The sequence below is a fragment of the Dreissena polymorpha genome, chromosome 2, assembly GCF_020536995.1.
Source record: "Dreissena polymorpha isolate Duluth1 chromosome 2, UMN_Dpol_1.0, whole genome shotgun sequence".
Classification (NCBI taxonomy): domain Eukaryota; kingdom Metazoa; phylum Mollusca; class Bivalvia; order Myida; family Dreissenidae; genus Dreissena; species Dreissena polymorpha.
This window is the reverse complement of record NC_068356.1, coordinates 110071773-110092581: the sequence shown is the minus strand read 5'-3', so window position 1 is coordinate 110092581 and position 20809 is coordinate 110071773. Positions and strand designations below refer to the sequence as shown.

Below are 20809 nucleotides of genomic sequence, written 5' to 3'. Positions count from 1 at the left end.
TCTTAAATTTCCCTTACAGCATTGCCATTTAAAAAGTGCACCAGACTCTTTACTTAAGCAGTGCATATAATTGCTGCAACTTCATTTTTACATTTAAAAGCGAACAACAGCCTTTAATGACACAGTATTTCACATTAGAGTGAGTTTTGGACCTGGAACTAAATAATCAACACACCATACCTGGTCAGTAAACCAGTGCCCAACCATGGATGCAAGAAATTGTAGTCAGAAGCCTTGTCCAGATGTTTGGTACTGTTCATCAGAGGCTAGAAAAGATGCAAAGTGTTTTATTTCCATACATTATTATTTTCATGTTATTACACAGGGTTTTACATTGTATTTTATTATTAAATGGTCATGACTTATTTTCATTAAATAATTATGGAAAGGCAGAACAGTAAAAACCATTTTAGAGTTTATCAGACACAGTGTTATAAAGTTAAAATCTTGTCACACTGTTTGAAAGTTATGCTACCATGCTTTTTGCCTAGAATGTTTTCAAAATTTTAGCTTATTATAAGCTTCTACTGAAGACTTGTAGCAATAATACTCAAAATTGGAAAGACAACATAACTCCCATTTTGATGAGTACTGGGCCTGTATTCACCAAACCATTCTTAGACTTGAGAATAAAGAATTGTCTAAGAACCTAGAAAAATGCGCTCAGTTTTTGAATATATACAAGCTACCACTGGTGATAATGTCATTCACAAAATGTTTTTTAAGAATAATGATGTATATAGGGGTGGTTAATAACAAGTTTTTCACAAAGTTAAAGAAATTCTTGAATATTCTAATTTAAAGAATTTTTTGATTGTTAGACTTAAGTCTAAGAATTGTTTGGTGAATACGGGCCCTGGAATCTTTTTAGAATCCAGGACATGTATTCAACACCACATAAAAAATTCTTAGTCTTAGACTCATAAAAATACCTCAGAGTTTGCACATTACCGGTATTAGGCTAAAAAAACGTTTATATCATGAACATATTGTTCTAAATAGAGATTTACCGGTATATACTTATAGGTGTTAACTGTCATGCTAGACTTGACTTTCACGTGGTTTTAGTACATTACAGTATAAGAATATTCTTTATTTGAGTCGTGTTCTGAGAAAACTGGGCATAATGCATGTGCGTATAGTGTCATCCCAGATTAGCCTGTGCAGTCTGCACAGGCTAATCAGGGACGACACTTTCCGCTTTTATGGTATTTTTAGTTTCAAGGAAGTCTCTCCTTACTGAAAATCGAGGTTATGGGGAAAGTGTCGTCCCTGATTAGCCTGTGCGGACTGTCACAAAAAGGCTCACATTTAGACTTAAGTCTAAGAATTTATTGTTTATTATGGGCTTAATTACCTCTGCTTCTTCTGGACTGCAGACTAATATCAACGGGTGACCGCCAATCAACAACCGGAAGACTTTAAGGTGGGAGTACTCTTTCATAAACTCAAAGAGTTGTCGTGTGAAATCTAAAAAGAAGCAAAACACTAAATTAATCTGTTGTAAAAAGTATGTAAAGCAGCTATTACGATGATCAGATCCTTAAAAATTAAAACCTAAAACATATGAATTTTGTTGGTACAAAATTGTTTCAAATATGTAACAATCATATAACACATAATTAGACATAGCATATATTTGGTTGTATATTTCAATACCTCTAATCTAAATGAAAACAAGAGATGTGTTTGTCACAATGCCCCCTTCTGCGCCGCTTTGATTTGAAATTTTTGTTTGACTATATCCCTTTGGATTATATCATTTGGCAGGTACAGATCATTTTCACAAGGGAAGTAATTTTTTATATTACTTCCCTTGTGAAAATGATCTGTACCTACCAAATGAAAAATATAAATTATCTCCCTTTAAAGCTTGTTACTTCCCTTGGATTTGTTTTTTTTATTTTTGACCTTGAAGTATGACCTTGACCTTTCACCACTCAAAATGTGCAGCTCCATGAGATACACATGCATGGCATACCAAATATCAAGTTGCTATCTTCAATATTGCAAAAGCTATGGCCAATGTTAAAGTTTTCGGACGGACAGACAGAGTGACAGACGGATGGACAGTTCAAATGCTATATGCCTACCATCCGGGGGCATAAAAAGAGATTGGTAGAATCAGTCTTATAGATAGATGTACTAGAAATGTTTATCATGTGTTAAAAATAAAAAAAATATGCATATCAGTTAATGAATTGTTAATAAATAATGAACAAATAACAATTGTTTTGATGGATCAGTTTCAAATCTGTAACAAATCTTGAACAAATCAGGTAAATGTAATTAGTTAGGAAGTGCTAATAAATCATTAAAATATTGGATTTTAGATTGGCAACAAAATCGGGTTAATGAATCAGTAACAAATCATAAACAAATCTTATAAAGAAATCAGAAACAAATACAAATAATCCGACTTACCAATCCCTCATAAATTATATAATAATATTGACTACAAATCATCATATTGTTTATCAATTGGATCAGACTATTGCTAATTTAAAGTCAACAAACTTTAATAAATACAGGATGAAAACAAGAGCTGTCTCCATCGGAAGACATACGGATGATATGCCCCCGAAAAACGCTTTTTCGAAACCTAAACGAATAGTTTGAAACCTAAACGCAGACCCTAAGTTCAAGGTCAAGGTCAAAGGGGTCAACATTTTTTTGCGTATGGAAAGGCCTTGTTCATATACACATGCATACCAAATATGAAGGTTGCATCTGAAGCAACGTAGAAGTTATGAGCATTTTTCGAAACCTAAACGCATAAGTGTGATGGAAGGACAGACAGACAGCCGGACAGTGCGATCACTATATGTCCTCCTTCGGGGGCATAATAAAAACATTGATGACAAAGAATCTACACCTAGATACTGACAAATACAGTTTTAGATGTATATATCATGTAGAAACATGTACACAAGATTTGATCATGGTTGCAATGCAAACACTTTTTATGAATTGACTTAGTTATACAACATTTAACCCTGATGTGATGTATATTCCAGTAAAAAATGTGAGTCAGTGTCAATTAAATTGGTTTATACAAACTAACCCTAGTACAGTACTATACTGGAGGAAATATACTTATTGTTTTTTTGTTATAATGAACTCATTAAATATGCATACAACATAATTATAAAGAAGTTAAAATACCAACCTCCATAACTACATATATTATATTTTATGACATCACATCGCTTAAGTCTTCACAAATCTCATTCACAACAAAAACATTTGTTTTATATGCTACCAAATGTTTTCAATGCCGTGTTGTAAATATCAGAATACCGGTAAGTATTTTAAGATAAAATGTATACACAATTTAAAGCTTGTAAATGCTTAAAAATGCAATTTCAGCATAAAAGTTGCTTACTCTTTGATCTAATTTTCAAATGCAAAGGTAAACATCCTGTGCTGGAATGGACCAATAGTGTAGCAGACATATGAATTAAAGCGTACATTGCTTTTCAGATACTCTGTAAATCCCATGACGTCAAACCTGTACGTGTTTCTAATTATTAATTTATGAATTGGCAACAAATTAGGAATATTAACAAATAAAACTAGAAATGAGTAATTCCAAAATTGTTCTCTATTTAATCATGATTTTTTTATTATTTTTACAGCTTTGTTTGGTCTGGGTTACAAGAAAGTTTTAAGTAATATAAGTGCTGTTTTTTTCTTGTTTGTATTGGCATTGTGTGCATTGCAGAAGAAAGTTTAATATCAGACATGAAGAGTTTTATTTCTGGCAACTGTGTCAAATGTTTAGGGCATACTTCAGTTGCAATTATGCAAACAGGTTTTATTGAGGGCTTGTAAGTGACCTTAAATATGCATAGCATACATCAACAATTATAATCATCAAAAGTTAAAACTAGAAATGGCACGAAAGAGGCCGACGCTTATCCCCACGCCGCATGTTTGACCCAGGGGGCGCCCCAGGGTTGGTAATGGGGCCATGCATAGTTGAGATTGACCGTATTGTCATAAGAGATGTTCAGTATCAATTGGAAGTAAATCGGTGTAGAAATGAAGAAGTTAATGTAAAATAACATAAAACTAGAGATGTGTTAGTCAGAAACACAATGTCCCCTACTGTGTCGCTTTGATTTAATAATATTTTTTTATCATTTAGCAGGTTTATTAATTACCTCCCTTTAAAGCTTATTACTTCCCATGGATTTGTTTTTTTTACCTTTGACCTTGAAGGATGACCTTGACCTTTCAACACTGAATATGTGCAGCTCCATGAGATACACATGCATGCCAAATATCAAGTTGCTATCTTCAATATTGCAAAAGTTATGGCCAATGTTAAAGTACATAAAATAAAAAAATGAGTGAAAATCTCTGACCCGGCCCCACCCCAACCCCCATAACTTTTGACCCAGGGGTCAGATCAAAATTCCAAATAGTGCAGGGTCGCACATATGCTCATAGCTACCATGTGTGTAAGTTTCAAGGTTCTAGTGCTTATAGTATAGGAGGAGATAGTGACCAGGACGGACTGATGGACAGATGGACGGCGGAGATAACCACAATATCCAAATTTTACATGAGATCTGATTGCATAATGTCTAAACTCAAACCTGAAAAAATGGTCCTATTAAATTGGTGAACAGAACACTCACTTTAGTGTACATTTATCTTGCCTCTCAATGACCCTGATAGAATTACACAATCACAGACCCATTTACTTAATCCCAATGTGTGTTTGCCTTGTCACAAAAAAGCGAAAAATCCCAAGCTCCAACAGGGAATTTAACCAAGGTCTTCAATAACCAGAGAGCTGTCTAGCTAGCCCAGTGGTTGGTACGCTCGCTTCTGATGATGTAGGCAACTCAAGTTCAGTTCCTATTCCCAGCAGCATGTAAGTTTGGCTGGTGGTCACCATACCTGACAGGTGGGGTTTCCTTCAGGTATGCTATATGTTGATTGAGTTGTGGGTAATTTTAATAAAGTGATTACATCACAAATATTATATAAATTTAAGACAATGAATCATTATAAACATTATTATTAACATTTGTTCTTTATATTTGTTGCTTTTTTCCCAAAAGTTTATCATCAGAAATAATAATAAACTAGAAATGGCGCCGCCTCGGCCGACACGTACATGTATCCCCACACGGCATGTTGTTAGTAATGTCATCCAGTTAAATTTCAAAGTCATGCATATTTTCAATTCCCCGTAATCAACAATGAATTATGATGTAAATCAGTGAAAAAATAAGAGGGCCTGAAAGGCCCAAAGTCGCTCACCTGAGACAACAAGATATTATTTGGATAAATCTTCTGACAAAGTTTCACGAAGATCGGAAAATAAATGTGGCCTCTAGAGTGTTAACAAGGTTTTACTATAGCCATATGAAGAAAAATGCCCCGCCCCCTGGCAGCCATGTTTTTCAACCAACTGGCATCATTTTTGAACTCGTCCAAGATATTTTTGGGATGAATCTTCTGACCAAGTTTCATGAAGATCGGACAGTAAATGTGGCCTCTAGAGTGTTAACAAGATTTTGCTATAGCCATATAATGAAAAATGCCCCGCCCCTTGGAAGCCATTTTTTTCAAGCAAACATAATTATTTTCAAACTCATCGAAGATATCATTGAGACCAATCTTCAGACCAAATTTTAGGAAGATTGGACAATAAATGTGGCCTCTAGAGTGTTAACAAGGTTTTACTATAGCCATATATAGCCATTTAAGGAAAAATGCCCCACCCCTGGTGGCCATGTTTTTAAAGCAACCAAAACCATTTTTGAACTCATTCAAGATATCATTGAGACAAATCTTCAGACCAAGTTTCATGATGATCGGAAAATAAATGTGACCTCTAGAGTGTTAACAAGGTTTTACTATAGCCATATAGAAGGAAAATAGCCCCGCCCCTGTGGTGGCCATGTTTTTCAACCAACCCGCATCATTTTTAAACTCTTCCAAAATAATATTGGGATGAATCTTCTGACCGAGTTTCATGAAGATCGGACTATAAATGTGGTCTCTTGAGTGTTAACAAGATTTTACTATAGCCTTATATATCCATATAAGGAAAAATGCCCGCCCCTTGGCGGCCATGTTTTATAAATGAACAAAACTTACTATAATATGAAAGCAATATCTGAAGGGACACATGCACCAAAAAGGAAAGAAATATCTGAAGGGACACGGTAGTAATGAGCCTTTTTCGAATCGTGGTCGCAGATTTCGAAACATGAACACTGACCTCATGTTCAAGGTCAAGGTAACAGGGGTAAAAAATTGTATGCACATAGAAACTTGTTGTCTAGATACACATGCATACCAAATTTGAATGCAATATCTGAAGGGACACAGTAGTTATGAGCCTTTTTCAAATCACTGTCGCAGATTTCGAACTCAATTGGTGAATAAATGAACAAGTTATGTTGAAACAAAATTTTGGGTGGGCGTGGTCTATGTGGGCGGGGCGGCCCAGGGTTGGTAATGGGGCAATGTATAGTTGAGATTGACCGTATTGTCATAAGAGAAGTTCAGTATGAATAAGAAGTGAATCTGTGTAGAAATGAAGAGGTTATAGTAAAAGGCAATTTTGGGTGGATGCGGCGTATGTGCGCGGAGCCATGGGATGGGTAATGTGGACATGGATGGTGGAAATAGACAGTGTTGTCATAAGAGATGTTCGGTATTAATTTCAAGTCAATTAGTGAATAAATGAAGAAGTTATGTTTGAAAAAAATTGGGTGGGCGTGGTCTATGTGGGCGGGGCGCCCCAGGGTTCGTAATGGGGCCATGCATAGTTGAGATTGACCGTATTGTCATAAGAGAAGTTCAGTATCAATTAGAAGTGAATCGGTGTAGAAATGAAGAAGTTAAGTAAAAGGCAATTTGGGTGGGTGTGGCCTATGTAGGTGGGGCGCCCCAGGGTTGGTAATGGGGCTATGCATAGTTGAGATTGACTGTATTGTCATAAGAATAGTTCAGTATCAATTAGAAGTGAATCGGTGTAGAAATGAAGAAATAATAGCAAAAGGCAATTTTGGGTGGGTGTGGCCTATTTGGGCGGGGTGCCCCAGGGTTGGTAATTGGGCGATGCATAGTTGAGATTGACCGTATTGTCATTAGAGAAGTTCAGTATAAATTAGAAGTGGATCGGTGTAGAAATGAAGAGGTTATAGTAAAAGGCAATTTTGGGTGGGTGTGGCCTATGTGGGTGGAGCGCCTCAGTGTTGGTAATGGGACCATGCATAGTTGAGATTGACCGTATTGTCATGCATAGATGAGATTGACCGTATTGTCATAAGAGAATTTCAGTATCAATTTGAAGTGAATCGGTGTAGAAATGAAGAAATTATAGTAAAAGGCAATTTTGGGTGGGTGTGGTCTATGTGGGCGGGGCGCCCCAGGGTTGGTAATGGGGCCATGCATAGTTGAGATTAACTGTATTGTCATAAGAGAGGTTTATTATCAATTTGAAGTAAATGGGTGCAGAAATGAAGAAGTTAACGTAAAATAACAAAAAAATGAGTGAAAATCCCTGACACGGCCCCGCCCCAACCCCCATAACTTTTGACCCAGGGGTCAGATCAAAATTCCAAATAGTGCAGGGTCGCACATATGCTCATAGCTACCATGTGAGTAAGTTTCAAGGTTCTAGTGCTTATAGTGTAGGAGGAGATAGTGGCCAGGACGGACAGACAGACAGACCGACGGTGGAGATAACCACAATATCACAACGCTTTTCAAAAAGCATGGGGATAATAATCGATTGTCTTGATAGTGTCAAACTGCCATCCTGAAAATGTTTTCTTGTTGAGCCGTGTATTCTGATTGGCTATTCTAATTTCAAGATTTGCATATCTATAAATAGCCTTAAAACTGATATTGCAGAGAAGAGTAACTTCTTGTGAAACAAGAGCTGTCAGAGGACAGCACGCTCGACTATTCGAGTGCTTGACAGTATAATGTAAGCCATCATGGAGAGGGGGGGTGGGGGCGTATAATGTGGGTGTGTGATCATTTAATAGATGATCTTTCAAAAATAAGAAAAAAAAAATGGGGGTGGGGGGTTGGGGGGGGGGGGGGTGGGGGGGGGGGAGAGGGGGGTATAGTGTGGGTGTGTGATCATTTAATAAATGATCTTTCAAAAATAAGAAGAAGAAAAAAATTGGGGGGGGGGGGGGGGTTCTGGAGGGGGGGGGGGCGTGGGGGATGGTTTGGGTGGAGTGCATTGTGGTATGTAAGGTAAGTGTTGTTTTGTCAAACTTTAACATAGATTTATCAAAAATATGCATATTCTCAGTATAAAAGGGGCCATTATTCTGTCAAAATGCTTGATACAGTTTTCTGCTCTTGTTTATAGGTTGGGGTCATGTTGGTTAACAAGTATGCAAAATATGAAAGCAATATGTCAAGGGACACAGGAAATATTTGGGGTAGTATGCAAACTTTAACATAGATTTATCAATAATATGCATATTCTAAGTATAAAAGGGGCAATAATTCTGTCAAAATGCTTGATACAGTTGTCTGCTTTTGTTTATAGGTTGGGGTCATGATTGTTAACAAGTATGCAAAATATGAAAGCAATATGTCAAAGGACACAGGAAATATTTGGGTTAGTACGCAAACTTTAACATAGATTTATCAATAATATGCATATTCTAAGTATAAAAGGGGCCATAATTCTGTCAAAATGCTTGATACAGTTGTCTGCTCTTGTTTATAGGTTGGGTTCATGATAGGAAACAAGTATGCAAAATATGAAAGCAATTATGTCAAAGGACATTGAAAATATTTGGGGTAGTACGCAAACTTTAACATTTGCACGTGAACGGACACGGGAACGGCAACGCCGACTCCGGGGTAAGTAGGATAGCTCCACTTTATATTTCATATATAATAGTCGAGCTAAAAATGTCAACAGACGATGTAGTATGGAAAATAATTGTAAATAAACGATTTTGTGTTACTGAGGAACACTATATGAACAATTTATAAAAGAGGAAATATTTTATAAGAGCTCCGATGAATTACAATATTGACCTGTTTTTGTCGCATTTATGATAAGAAAATAGATGTTGACCTGGTCAAAACTATTTTTCTAAAAACTGCATAATTTTGGAACGTGTAATCACGTTATTTCGAGCGATCTCTTTAACCACGACTCTAAAAGAAACCAGGACTCAACAAGAAACTACCAGGGGTGGCGAAATCAAATGTCCGAGTTGCCCGAGTCGTACATTTGCTTGTCTGGGCAACTGATTTTTTTCAATTAAGTTGTCCGTGGACAACAAGTTTTTTAAAAGTCGGGTCCAGGTATACAAAAAAATACATTGTATTAAAGCCGTAATTAAACTTTACAAAACCCGATGTTGACATGCGATTACATTGCCAGTGCTATTTGCGGAGCAATCAAGCTAAAATACGGGCACTCCCCTGCGCAGTGATCTCCCTTATTTTATAAGAGACCAGGAGCATGCCGCATTTTAAACATTTGGCCCGACTGTTAGACAGTGTACAGACTGGTTTCTTTATTTTTACAATCAGACGGAAATAAAAAGTATCAAAGTAAGGTAATCAAAACACGGTCTACCTTGTTATTTAAAATGACTTTAATGGTAAAATTGGAACATTTAGTTTTTTTAAATCTTCAACAACGGAGCAGAAACCCGAAGCTTTGAGCAGTCCACCTCCCAAAAAACTAAGAAAGATTATGATAACAAATATGATCTAAGTAAACGCACCAGAACTTTTCAAGAAATTTGGCTCACAGATTTTCAATGGTTACCAGTTGATGATAATCAAATTGCTACCAGTGCGGAGCCTCAGTCTGATGAGGTCCACATATTGGACTAGTTTAATTTGTTAAGATTACGGTGTACTTATGTTCAACACATGTTTTAATAACAATAGCTTTGCAAGATTAAAAGTTTTAGAAAGTCTTTATATTGTTTATAATATACTGCTGTAATAAATGTACTATTTAAATACAACTATAAACAAAACTAGCAAATCATACTCATTTTGGTATATTCCACATTGTTTTACATTAATCAATAAATGCGTGTATAATTTATATAAACATTAACGGACAAGTGTAGTTCAGCAACGGACAAGTTAAATTTCCTAAATGATTGTCCGTGGACAAGTATAGTTTTTTGAGATTTCGCCACCCCTGACTACCATACTCTGGCTTTCCTCCACAAAATAAAAGTTAAATTACTCTTTCAGTTTGAATAAAATGTGTTCAGTGAATCAATTTTTGTAAGCCTAATGCCTATTAAAATTGAGTACTCTCCCTTTTCAGAGTGACTATTTGACATCTCAATACCAGCCTGTTAACACGTGTGTAGTGGATGTTATTGATGGTGTTATGAACTTATGGAAATATAGGTTTTGCATGGTTAAACACTCTGTTAATGAATAATTATGACATGGATTTAACCGGAATGTGATACATTTTAGAAGGTAAATTGTTTATAGCTGAATTTGTTGCATTAATTCAGAAATTCTTTAACTCCGTTATTTAACCGCTTGATGCGCGGTAAACAGGAGAATAAGTTAATTAGGTACATGTAGGATTGCTAAGGCACACTCTGTATTCACACATAATGTAGCCTCTGGTTTGGAACAGACCTCATTAACTTTGACACTCTTATCGCTTGCTTAAGTGCTAGCTTAGTATTGTTAACAACAGCATGGCTGTTTGTAATGTTCTCCTATTAATATGAGGTCGATATCGGTAATTACGTCTAATTATTTGGATTATGTTTGATGGTGACCTTAGGTTTACCTTACTTTAGTCCAAATTTTTGACGCTCTTAACTTTTAAGCTACTTTTTATATGGGTAATATTTGGAAATATTCCAAAGAATTTAGCCCATCTAAAAAGTATCTCTAATTTCTAAATTCTTTGCGCGTCTTATAAATAAGACTAATCTTACTTCAGTTATATTTTATAAATTTACAAACCTTTTGGATTTCTTCGAAGCTGGTGTACATTACCAATAAGTGGTAAAGATACTGGACCACCAAGTCGATCCACATTACGTCGTATTTTCTCAAGCTTAAACAACCAGACGCTAAATAAAACAATTACTACTGCAAACAACACAATCGACAGAGCAACCATTTTGTCCGCTATCAGTACACTGTCATGTGACCAATCATGTGATCGGTATTGTCATAGTATTACTTCCCTTGAAAACGGTTAGATACGACTAAAGCCAATCATTCATTTTCCCGATAATAAACCAATATCCGCTGTCGTTCCACGCTATCACATACAATCTATGCCATCACAAGAAAATCCTACCAGATATTAATATAATGTATTTGTTTGTTTATGAAAAGAACTATCATTTTCTTTTATATTTTCAAAATAGTGTATATAAGTAAAGGTTCTTACCAAAAAAAAACATAAATAAAAATAACATTGAGAAAATTATTGTACCACGGCTCAGCAATCATCACGTGGTTGATTATGAATGCAGGGACTGGATCCAGCTATTCAGATCTCTGCGCGGAGGTTGAGCATTTAAACACATTTTCTTTTTCGTCAGTGCTAGCAATTTAAAGATAAATCTTTCATCGTATACACGTGACAATGATTTGTTTTTCGTTTATATCTTAATTGTAGAGAGCAATTTGCGACTTTCGCATGAGCAAAATGAAGCTGGCTGCGATTTATATTTCGTCAGTTTTAAATCTTCTTCTTTTGGTACAGCACTCCTTCTAAATAGAAGATTTTGTGGCGGCGCGATATTTAAATCTTATTGTACATATAATATATCAAAAATGCTGTCCGGCTAGCAAAGTGGTTGGTAAACTCACCTAGGCGACCCGGGTTCAATTCCGGTTCCCGGCAGCATGTGAGTTTTGTTCGTGTTCACCATACCGGACAGGTGGGGTAACCTCCGGGTACTCGATCCGGCTTCCCGCACCCCCACAAAACAAGACAACACCAAAATTGAAAAAAACATCGTTCAGTTTCGTGAGTCTAGTAAGTTTATTAGGCACTCCGCTGGGGCAAACTCCGGATCCACGCATAATGTAGCCTTTGGTTCGGAAAGAACCTCATAAATTGAAAATACCGGTACACACATCTAATTATTTTAAGCTCTATAGCATCAACGTGTTAGGTATACTGAGAACATTAAAATGTGTTTCCTGTTCCAGTACTGGGTGTCTGGGTGAAATTTTTCAGAACTATGAAAGAGTGGGCATCGGGCCCGACCTTCTTCTTTCTTATTTCTAGGACTTAATCTTAGCGTAATCGTACTGCAAAATTGAACTCTTGTAGTTGTCAGTTTCGGACGAATGAAATTGTTAATAGTTAGGTTCTTACATAGAAAGTGGTTGCGGAACTTAGATATGTTAAAAATGAAAAGGTCCATAAAATATTCAGAAAAGGGCTATCAAAATTACCGTCATGTCCCACATTTCAGAATAGACAAAAATTGGACATTTCGTCCAAAAATGAAACAGCCAGATCATCAAAATCCAAAATCGATAAGGAATTTCGTTAATTTAGAAATTCACAGAGTTACTGTAACATATACATTGTTAATTAATTTAACACCCAGATAACATGTATTGACACTAATGTGAACATTATTTAATATATAAAACAGTTCTTACTCCGTAACATAAATGTACGAGACGGGCGTTAAAAAACCTGTTTAGCTCGTGTTTGACATGCTTTTACCCATATTTAAACACTTTCTGGATATAGGCAATATTAAATGTATGATTAATATCATAAATATTGAGTCAAATATGTGACTTCTAAAGCGGAAACAAGGTTTTGCTGGTGACCTAGTTTTTAGACACACGCGACAAAAATTTATCTCGTTTCAGATAATGTCAAGATAAACTTTTCGACCAAGTCATAAATAATTAATGTCTCTATAGTATTTTAAAGATATGATTGATTGGCCTAGTTTTTTGACGCACGTGACACAGATTCAATCTTAGATTTAAATCAGCAAATGTCATGTGGTAAATCCTTGAAAAAATGATTCAATTATAGTATTGTGCCAACTTGTTATTGGCATGTTTTAACTGTATTTTGTTACCCAACATGTTATTTACTGAAGATGCCAATATATCGTAATAGGAAATCTCCTGCATTAAATAAATACTCATACATACGCCCGTAATACGAAGAAGCTTTTCATTCTTAAAATGTTTGTCAAATGCGCAGTTTGTGTCTTTGTGTTTCTGTACGTGAAATCAGTGGCGAGCAGGGTTGAACGGGAGCTAGAATGCTCCCGGTTTCATTACGACGAAAGACTCCTTGAGAAAATGGTTCGGATGGAGTTTAACGTGGAGCGCTTACAGCAAAGACTTGATAGCGTTTCAGAGTCTGTCGGGACATTGGACGGTATGTAAAGACAAATAATAAGTAATTAAAATGTTACTCGGTAAAGCTATTATATCGATATCATATAATGCATTTTATTTATGTTATCAACGGTATAATGATACGTTGGCACTGATATTTGACTTGAAACATTATATTTATTTAGATTTTTTTTAAATTAAGTTTATAAATAAATGCCAGTACAAACCTCAAAAGTGGTGATTTTAACTTAATTAAAACAATATATCGGACAAATTTACACGTGTAATTGAAACGGTTCTGTGACATATATGGTGTTATTTATGTTGTTTACAACACATCAATCTTTGACAATTTAGAACAAATAGGACTTAACTAAAATGACTATAGGCTTCGAAGTGTAGGTTGATCTGAAAACACGAAGGGATCATCTATTAATTTGCAATGAGATACACTCTGATTTAAACTTAAACATGTTTGTATGATACTGAACCTAGTGTTCTTTGTGTTAAAGACAATACTCAACTTACAGATGGAGTGAACGATCGTGTTAGATCCGTATATACACGCTGGGGCCGAGATACGTGTCCGACAGGGTCTTCGTTCATCTATGACGGATTTGTGACAGGTTCCCACTATACTCACACAGGAAGTGGCGTGAACTATATTTGTCTATCCAAGGAACCAAGATGGGCTAACGGAAATCCAACGGCATCGATCGTCGGATTGATATATGGTTCCGAATTCCAGACTACGTCGGCAAATATCTGAACGCATCTCCATGACAACGAGGTTCCTTGTGCAACGTGTAAATCCAGAGGACCAACCAGGAAGGAATATTTGCTACGAATGATGAAAACTTGAGTACCACGGATACCTGATGACAATGTATCAATGTCACGCCGGAAGCAAAGAATTTATCTGCGTAGATTCAGAGGCGACGGTTGCAGAAGGAAGCAGTTCGGCTGACCAGGACGGAGCCTTGCTGTATTTTGTAAAGGCTGTGTGTGGTGCACTGAATTGTGTCCACCATACGACGGAAATAAACTCATCACGTGTGCGGTCTGTTCTCAAACTAAATAATCAATAAGGAGGACATAGAACAAAACACGATTACACTATTCGTGTTCGGTTTTATATGGAAATCATAATCGATAATTGCAACTAAATGTATTTGACGTATTTTTGACAATGAAGAAATATAAATAAACACGTGTTTTGTTGTAACAAGTGCCTTGGAATGAACAATCAATCGTCAGTATTGTACTTGTAAGTGTATCATGTTGCAAACCATTATGAAAGAACAAAACAGATGTGTACCGGCTTATAATATTACACCTTCAAAACCAAACAACATGTGCTTTATTTTATAACATCTCAAAACAAATATGTAAACCGAATGACGATAAAAAAACTCATTACATGTGCGGTCTTTTCTTACACTCAATAACGATGACGGACTACATAGAAATGATAATTTACGTTTCTTATATTCAGCTGTCGTATTTGCAGTTATTAGATATAACAAACAGATTGATAAACATGCATTTTCCAAAAATAACCAGAAACATGTAAATTTGTTGTAACATGTTTTAAGGAAATAACGTTGACTGCCAGAATAATACATGTAAACGTATTTTGAGACTTTCCCATTTGAAATAAATGTATGTTTATTAAATCTTGGAACAATAAAAAAGACGCATAATGCCCGTTGCATAACAACATCCTGCATCAAATTTATTGATCTCCTGGGCCCGATTGCTCAAAGCATCGTTAAGATAACATTACCTTTAAGCTTTACCTCTGTTAAGTACCCTAACGCAGCGTAATTTAACGCAGTTACTGCATCAGTATTCATCGAAAACACACATGTTCCCATGCAGTTGCCGACAAAATGCAACTGGATTCGTTAAAAGACAGTTAAAGCAACGTGATTACACAACTAACCGATCTCCTGCTCGGCTAATAACTTTAATATTCAATTAAATTCGACTTTCTCGCTATATGTCACTCGGTGTTTCATCTACACATGTACACCATTTTAATTTTCTAACGCGTCATCTGGTTGGTTGTTCTCATTGTGTTGGCCAATGATATGGCGTTTTAGAACCGAGCATTCGATCGACAAAATATGACAGCAAAACACAGACATGTAGCGAGAAAGTCGAATTTAATTGAATATTAAAGTTATTAGCCGAGCAGGAGATCGGTTAGTAGTGTAATCTCGTTGCATTTACTGTCTTTTAACGAATCCAGTTGCATTTTGTCGGCAACTGCATGGGAACATGTGTGTTTTCGATGAAAAAGGTCATGTCCAGTGTTCCACAATCTTTCAGCAATAGGCATATAGTGCGTTTCATACCTTGTGTATATATAATAACTATACGAGGGTTATTTTTTCAAACTATGAATTTTTGTCAATATTCGTTGTTGAAAAGTCAAACCACACACAATACGTGTACATTTAACAATCTGGAACCCCTGAGGTAAGCTTGTGGGGGGGGGGGGGGGGGGGGTGGGGTAGGGTCCCGGGGGGGGGGGCAAATTTATGATACTGCTGCCTGAGCGCTGATTTTGCAAATAAAAATCTACAAGTACAAACAAATAAGCACATGATCTAAATGCATTTATTTATTCATTTCAGATGATATATATATATATAAACAATAAAACAGCATTAAGTTTACCTTGATGATCACAGACAGCTTGGACATCTATGCTGTGAAAGTCTTTCCGATTGACATATGAAGCTTCATCATCATGAGGTGCCTGAATGCGGATGTGTGTTCCATCTATGCAGCCAATTTCATTCGGGAATCCAGCAACTGCATAAAAGCCTTGTTTAACTCTTTCCTTCTCCGCTGGTGATGGCCACACAACGAACTCATGCAAGTGCTTGATGATGGCATCCGTTACATTTTCAACAACTCTAGATACCGTACATTTGTGGAATCCTAGAGTGTCTCCAATGACTGAATAAAATGCTCCAGTACCAAAAAATCTCAATGTTATGAGGATTTGTTTGATTGATGTCAGCGCATGGTTTCTGTTTGTTTGCCGTTGCAAATCGTCCTTAAGAAGATTTTCCAAGAAAGAGACTCCATTCTTAGAAAAACGATAAAGTGCAATAAACTCTTCACTAGTTAATTCATCAAGATGATGTGACAATCGAAATTCCTTTGGTTTCCTAAATGGCAGAACAGCTAAAGCAGCCATTTTGAAACCTAGCGTTAACTGTTTAATTGTGCTTTAAACCTCAATTAAAGTTAACGGCAGAAACTGACGTTAAACTTGCCGTTAAAAGCCAGCGTTATTTTGAGCAACCCAATGTTAACGCTAACCCAGATTTTAACAGGTCCGTTATCATTTAACGGTCCATTAAGACTTAACGATGCTTTGAGCAACCGGGCCCAGATTCATTTTACTTAATGTGCCATCACAAGGCCGGCAAATATTGGGGAAATGTATGGCGATTCTGATGACTATTTTCGGACACTATCACCTGCATTTATATATTTTCCTTAATTTTCCTAAGAAAAAGCTTTAAAAATTTTAATGTTTTATTCGTTGTAACATGAAATTTAGTCTAAAACAGTGATGACACTGAAACAAGCAGTTTCGATTAAAAATTTTACTATTGTTTTTCGCAAAAATATAACATCTTTAATTTCAATGCTAGCAAAGAAAACCAGACGGAAATGATGTCCCTGAAGCGGTCAACCGGGTTCTAGGTAAACAAACTAGTTACCTTGTTGTTAACCCAACTCAATCAAGATTCAAGACTGGACTATGTATTGTCAAGATTAGTATTCTGATCATGTTTCATTAAGATTGAGTCATGTATGTCGCTTCTAGAATGGTAACAAGTTTTTTTTATTTTATGTTTTTTTTAATTTGAAATGCAAACGGAGACCTTGTTTTTGAAACAGATTCGTCATTAATATCGTCAAGAAAAACATTCTGATCAAGTTTCATCTAGATTGATTAATACAAGTGGCATCTAGAGTGGAAACACGGTGATTACAAGCTGTAACTTGGTACCACATTATAACTCGGCATGACTGTTGTGACTAAGTCGTATAAAGAGAAAAGCATACGTGGTGTCTACAGTGGTCTTATTCTTAAAAACAATTTGTAAATATGCGAGAAATATTCAATGAAACCAATTAATTGTATTATGGTATAATAAATCAAATCCCATTTACTTTAATGAAATTTATAACGACCAAGAACGCCATTACCGGTGCATTTAGTCGCATATGTTGTTGAACCAAAAACTGTGCATGTATGTCCGTTACTCCGACAAAACATTATCCATAGTTAAGTGGCGATTTTCCAAAAGTGTACATGCCTTGAATAAAGTAATTATTTGCTATCCCAAAACATGCTTATTTCTTTGATATTCTTGAACTACTTGTTTTGGACTTTTTGTCTAGTTTTGTATAAATGAACTTTATTTGTATTAGTTTTGAAATATTTTGAGATTTTTTATACAAGCTTGAAAAATATGCAAGCACACGAGCATGTAACGCATTATTTTATTTTAATTTAAGAACGTCTATTCTTAAGATATAATCCAGGTTTAAAATTATATTATTATTGAATAAATACCAGACACGTAGTTTCTGCAAATATTGAGCGGTCACGCAAGTGAATGAAAGTCAGTAGTTTAAAGTTACAAGGGAAAATATATGAAAATGGGCGTATGTTACTTGTCTGTAATTAACGAAAGAAAATCAATGTCCATTAAAACACACTCTTCCTCTTACATGACATTTATGAGAAATTCGAAAAAAATCAGAAAATAAAATAAAACATTGTCACCATTAAACAACGCGAATGATCGCGTAGTCAACATGTGATAAGCCGTATTTTTAAAAATATTTTCAAAGTAAGAAGATCGGCAATCGTTAACAAAGTTCTTTGCTATTTAAATTTCAAGTAAGACCAATAACGAACAATATGTGTAAACTTGAAATGATTCATACAGAATATACAGATACGTGCTGAATTAACCAATTACAGTTAATTGGCCCACTCTGGGCTCGTCCTAATATAAAGGCATGAATTTGCGTAGCGCGTTTTGCAGCGTATCGATGTTAGCCAACATGTCTCGCGACGAGTAACTTTTATTGACCATTAATGTAGCCGCCATCCCAGCCTCTCCAGTGCTGAACTCGGTAGGGTGCGTTCTCGTCGCAGCGTTGGCAATAAACGTCTGAAATATTGTCTTACCGGCTACTAGAACATTGCTATAGTGTTGCTTCGTTAGCGGGCGAAACGGCACGTGAAGGGCAGAGTTTTTGTAGTTAAATATATATAACTAGGCCAGGCGCAGTTCGCCACCCGATGGATATCAGCCAGGTAGTTCCCTATGACAACGCTATCGGGAAAATGTGTGGCGTACTAGATGACATTTAAAGCGTGTGGATTTAAATATGGACTGATTTGCGCAAGTTGTTCGAAGAGCAAATTGAGATACCCATATCTGATTTCTTGAAAATGAATCCGTAAAGACCAACACTACATCTGGTGTCTCTGATGTAAGGCAACTTTGCCAGACCAGTTTGCGTTCAAGCAGAGTGTAGTGTCCAAGTCTAGATATGCCTTTATAGCCTAAGACTGGTTTTTCAAAAATGGTACCAGGCGTAGGCTACCCCGAGTGATAGAATAGATACATAGATACCGCCCATCCAGTAACTTAATTTAATGTCTGGGGGTGTCAATTTCAGAGAGAATGGTATTCGAATCCAGAAAATCATTTCCGGTTCCCCAGTTTTAGTATAACATTTCCCTAATATGTGCCTGATGAAATACTGGTCCGGGAACACTCTTGGAAACTCAAAATCTTTCCCCACGGAAAAGCACAAATGCTGTAAATGCCTCGATTTTTCAAAGGCAGGCTTTCATTTAAGAGCACGTTGTTAAAGTTCATACAGAAAGAAATTGTGAATCTTTGTCCACATCGTTCATTTGTTACCGGTCGGATACTCCACTCTCTGTCGATAGCCTACCGAGCGCGAGTATGTCTCCGTATTCAGACGCATCGATGACAACCGGAATGTCACAATTTGATCTTTGGAGCGTTATGACAGACATGGTGAAAATGGCAGAGTCTGTTAACAGGTATAATAAGTTTTTTTTATCGCCCGTCTTCTATATTTATGTTACGGAGAAAGAACTGTTTCATATATTAAATAATGTTCACATTAGTTTCAATACATGGTATCAGTGAGTTAAATTAGTTAACAATTTATATGTTTCAGTAACTCTGTGAATTTTCTATATTTACGAAATTCCTCATCGATTCTGGATTTTGATGAAATGGCTTTTTTATTTTTGGACTTTACGGAATGTCATTTTTTTTGTCTATTCTGAAATAGTATTACTTCCCGTGAAAACGTTTAGATACGACTAAATCCAGTCATTCATTTTTCCGATAATAAACCAATTTCCGTTGTTGTTCCATGCTCACATACAATCTCTGCCATCACATGAAAATCCTACCAGATTTTATAATAATGTATTTTTATGTTTAAGTTTTATATTATGACAAGTAGAATCATTTCTTTAATATTTTAAAAATTAGGTTTATAAGTTTAGGTTCTTACCAAAAAACCTTAAATAAAATAAAAAAATAAATAAAAATACCATTTGGAAAATTATTGTACCACGTGGCTCGGCAATCATCACGTGGTTGATTATGAATGCAGGAATTTGAACCAGCTATTCAGATTCGGAGGTTGAGCATTTTCTTATTTTGTCAGTGCTAGCAATTTGAAGATAAATATTTCATCATATACGTGACAAAGCATTTGTTTGTCGTTTATATCGTAATTGAAGAGAGTAATCTGCGGTTGTCGCATGAGCACTATGAAGTAGGCTGCGATATATATTTCATTAGTTTTAAATCTTCTTTTTCTTCTGGTACAGCACTCCTTCTAAATAGAAGATTTTGTGCCGGCGATATATTTATATCTTATTGTAAATATATATAAAAAAATGCTTTCCGGCTAGCGAAGTGGTTGGTAAACTCACCTCGGCGACACAGGTTTAATTCCCGTTCCCGGCAGCATGTGAGTTTGGTTAGTGTTCACCATACCGGACATGTGGGTTTTTCTCCGGGTACTCCGGCTTCCCACCACAACACACGACAAAACCAAAATTGAAAAATATTTCAGTAACAACGAAATAGCTGGAAATTGCAGCTACAATTTAAAAAATCATCTAAACTTTGTTTGAGTCAAGGAAGTTAATTGGGTGGCACACTCCAGATCCACACATAATGTAGAACCTCATAAACTTAGAAATACACACATCTCGTTATTTTAAGCTCGAAAGCATCGAATGTGTGTGGAATACTGAGAACATAAGAATTTGTTTCCTGTACCAGTACTTGGTGTCTGGTTGAAAGTTTTCAGAACGATGAAAGAGTGGGCATCGAGCCCGACCTTCTTCTGTCTTAAT

The 20809-nt window shown here is 36.1% G+C and overlaps 1 protein-coding gene across 1 annotated transcript in view; it reads right to left on the bottom strand.

The window, feature by feature from the left end:
* The window catches only part of LOC127868477 (cytochrome P450 4V2-like), a 40043-nt gene extending 28873 nt beyond the window's left edge, over nt 1-11170 (bottom strand). The window contains exons 1-3 of the mRNA XM_052410296.1: nt 10972-11170; nt 1358-1470; nt 181-266 (exon numbers count right to left, since the gene is read on the bottom strand). Coding sequence (XP_052266256.1) covers nt 181-266; nt 1358-1470; nt 10972-11131 — 359 coding nt within the window. The 5' untranslated portion in view covers nt 11132-11170. The remainder of the gene's footprint in view (nt 1-180; nt 267-1357; nt 1471-10971) is intronic.
* Nucleotides 11171-20809: the final 9639 nt, after the last annotated feature.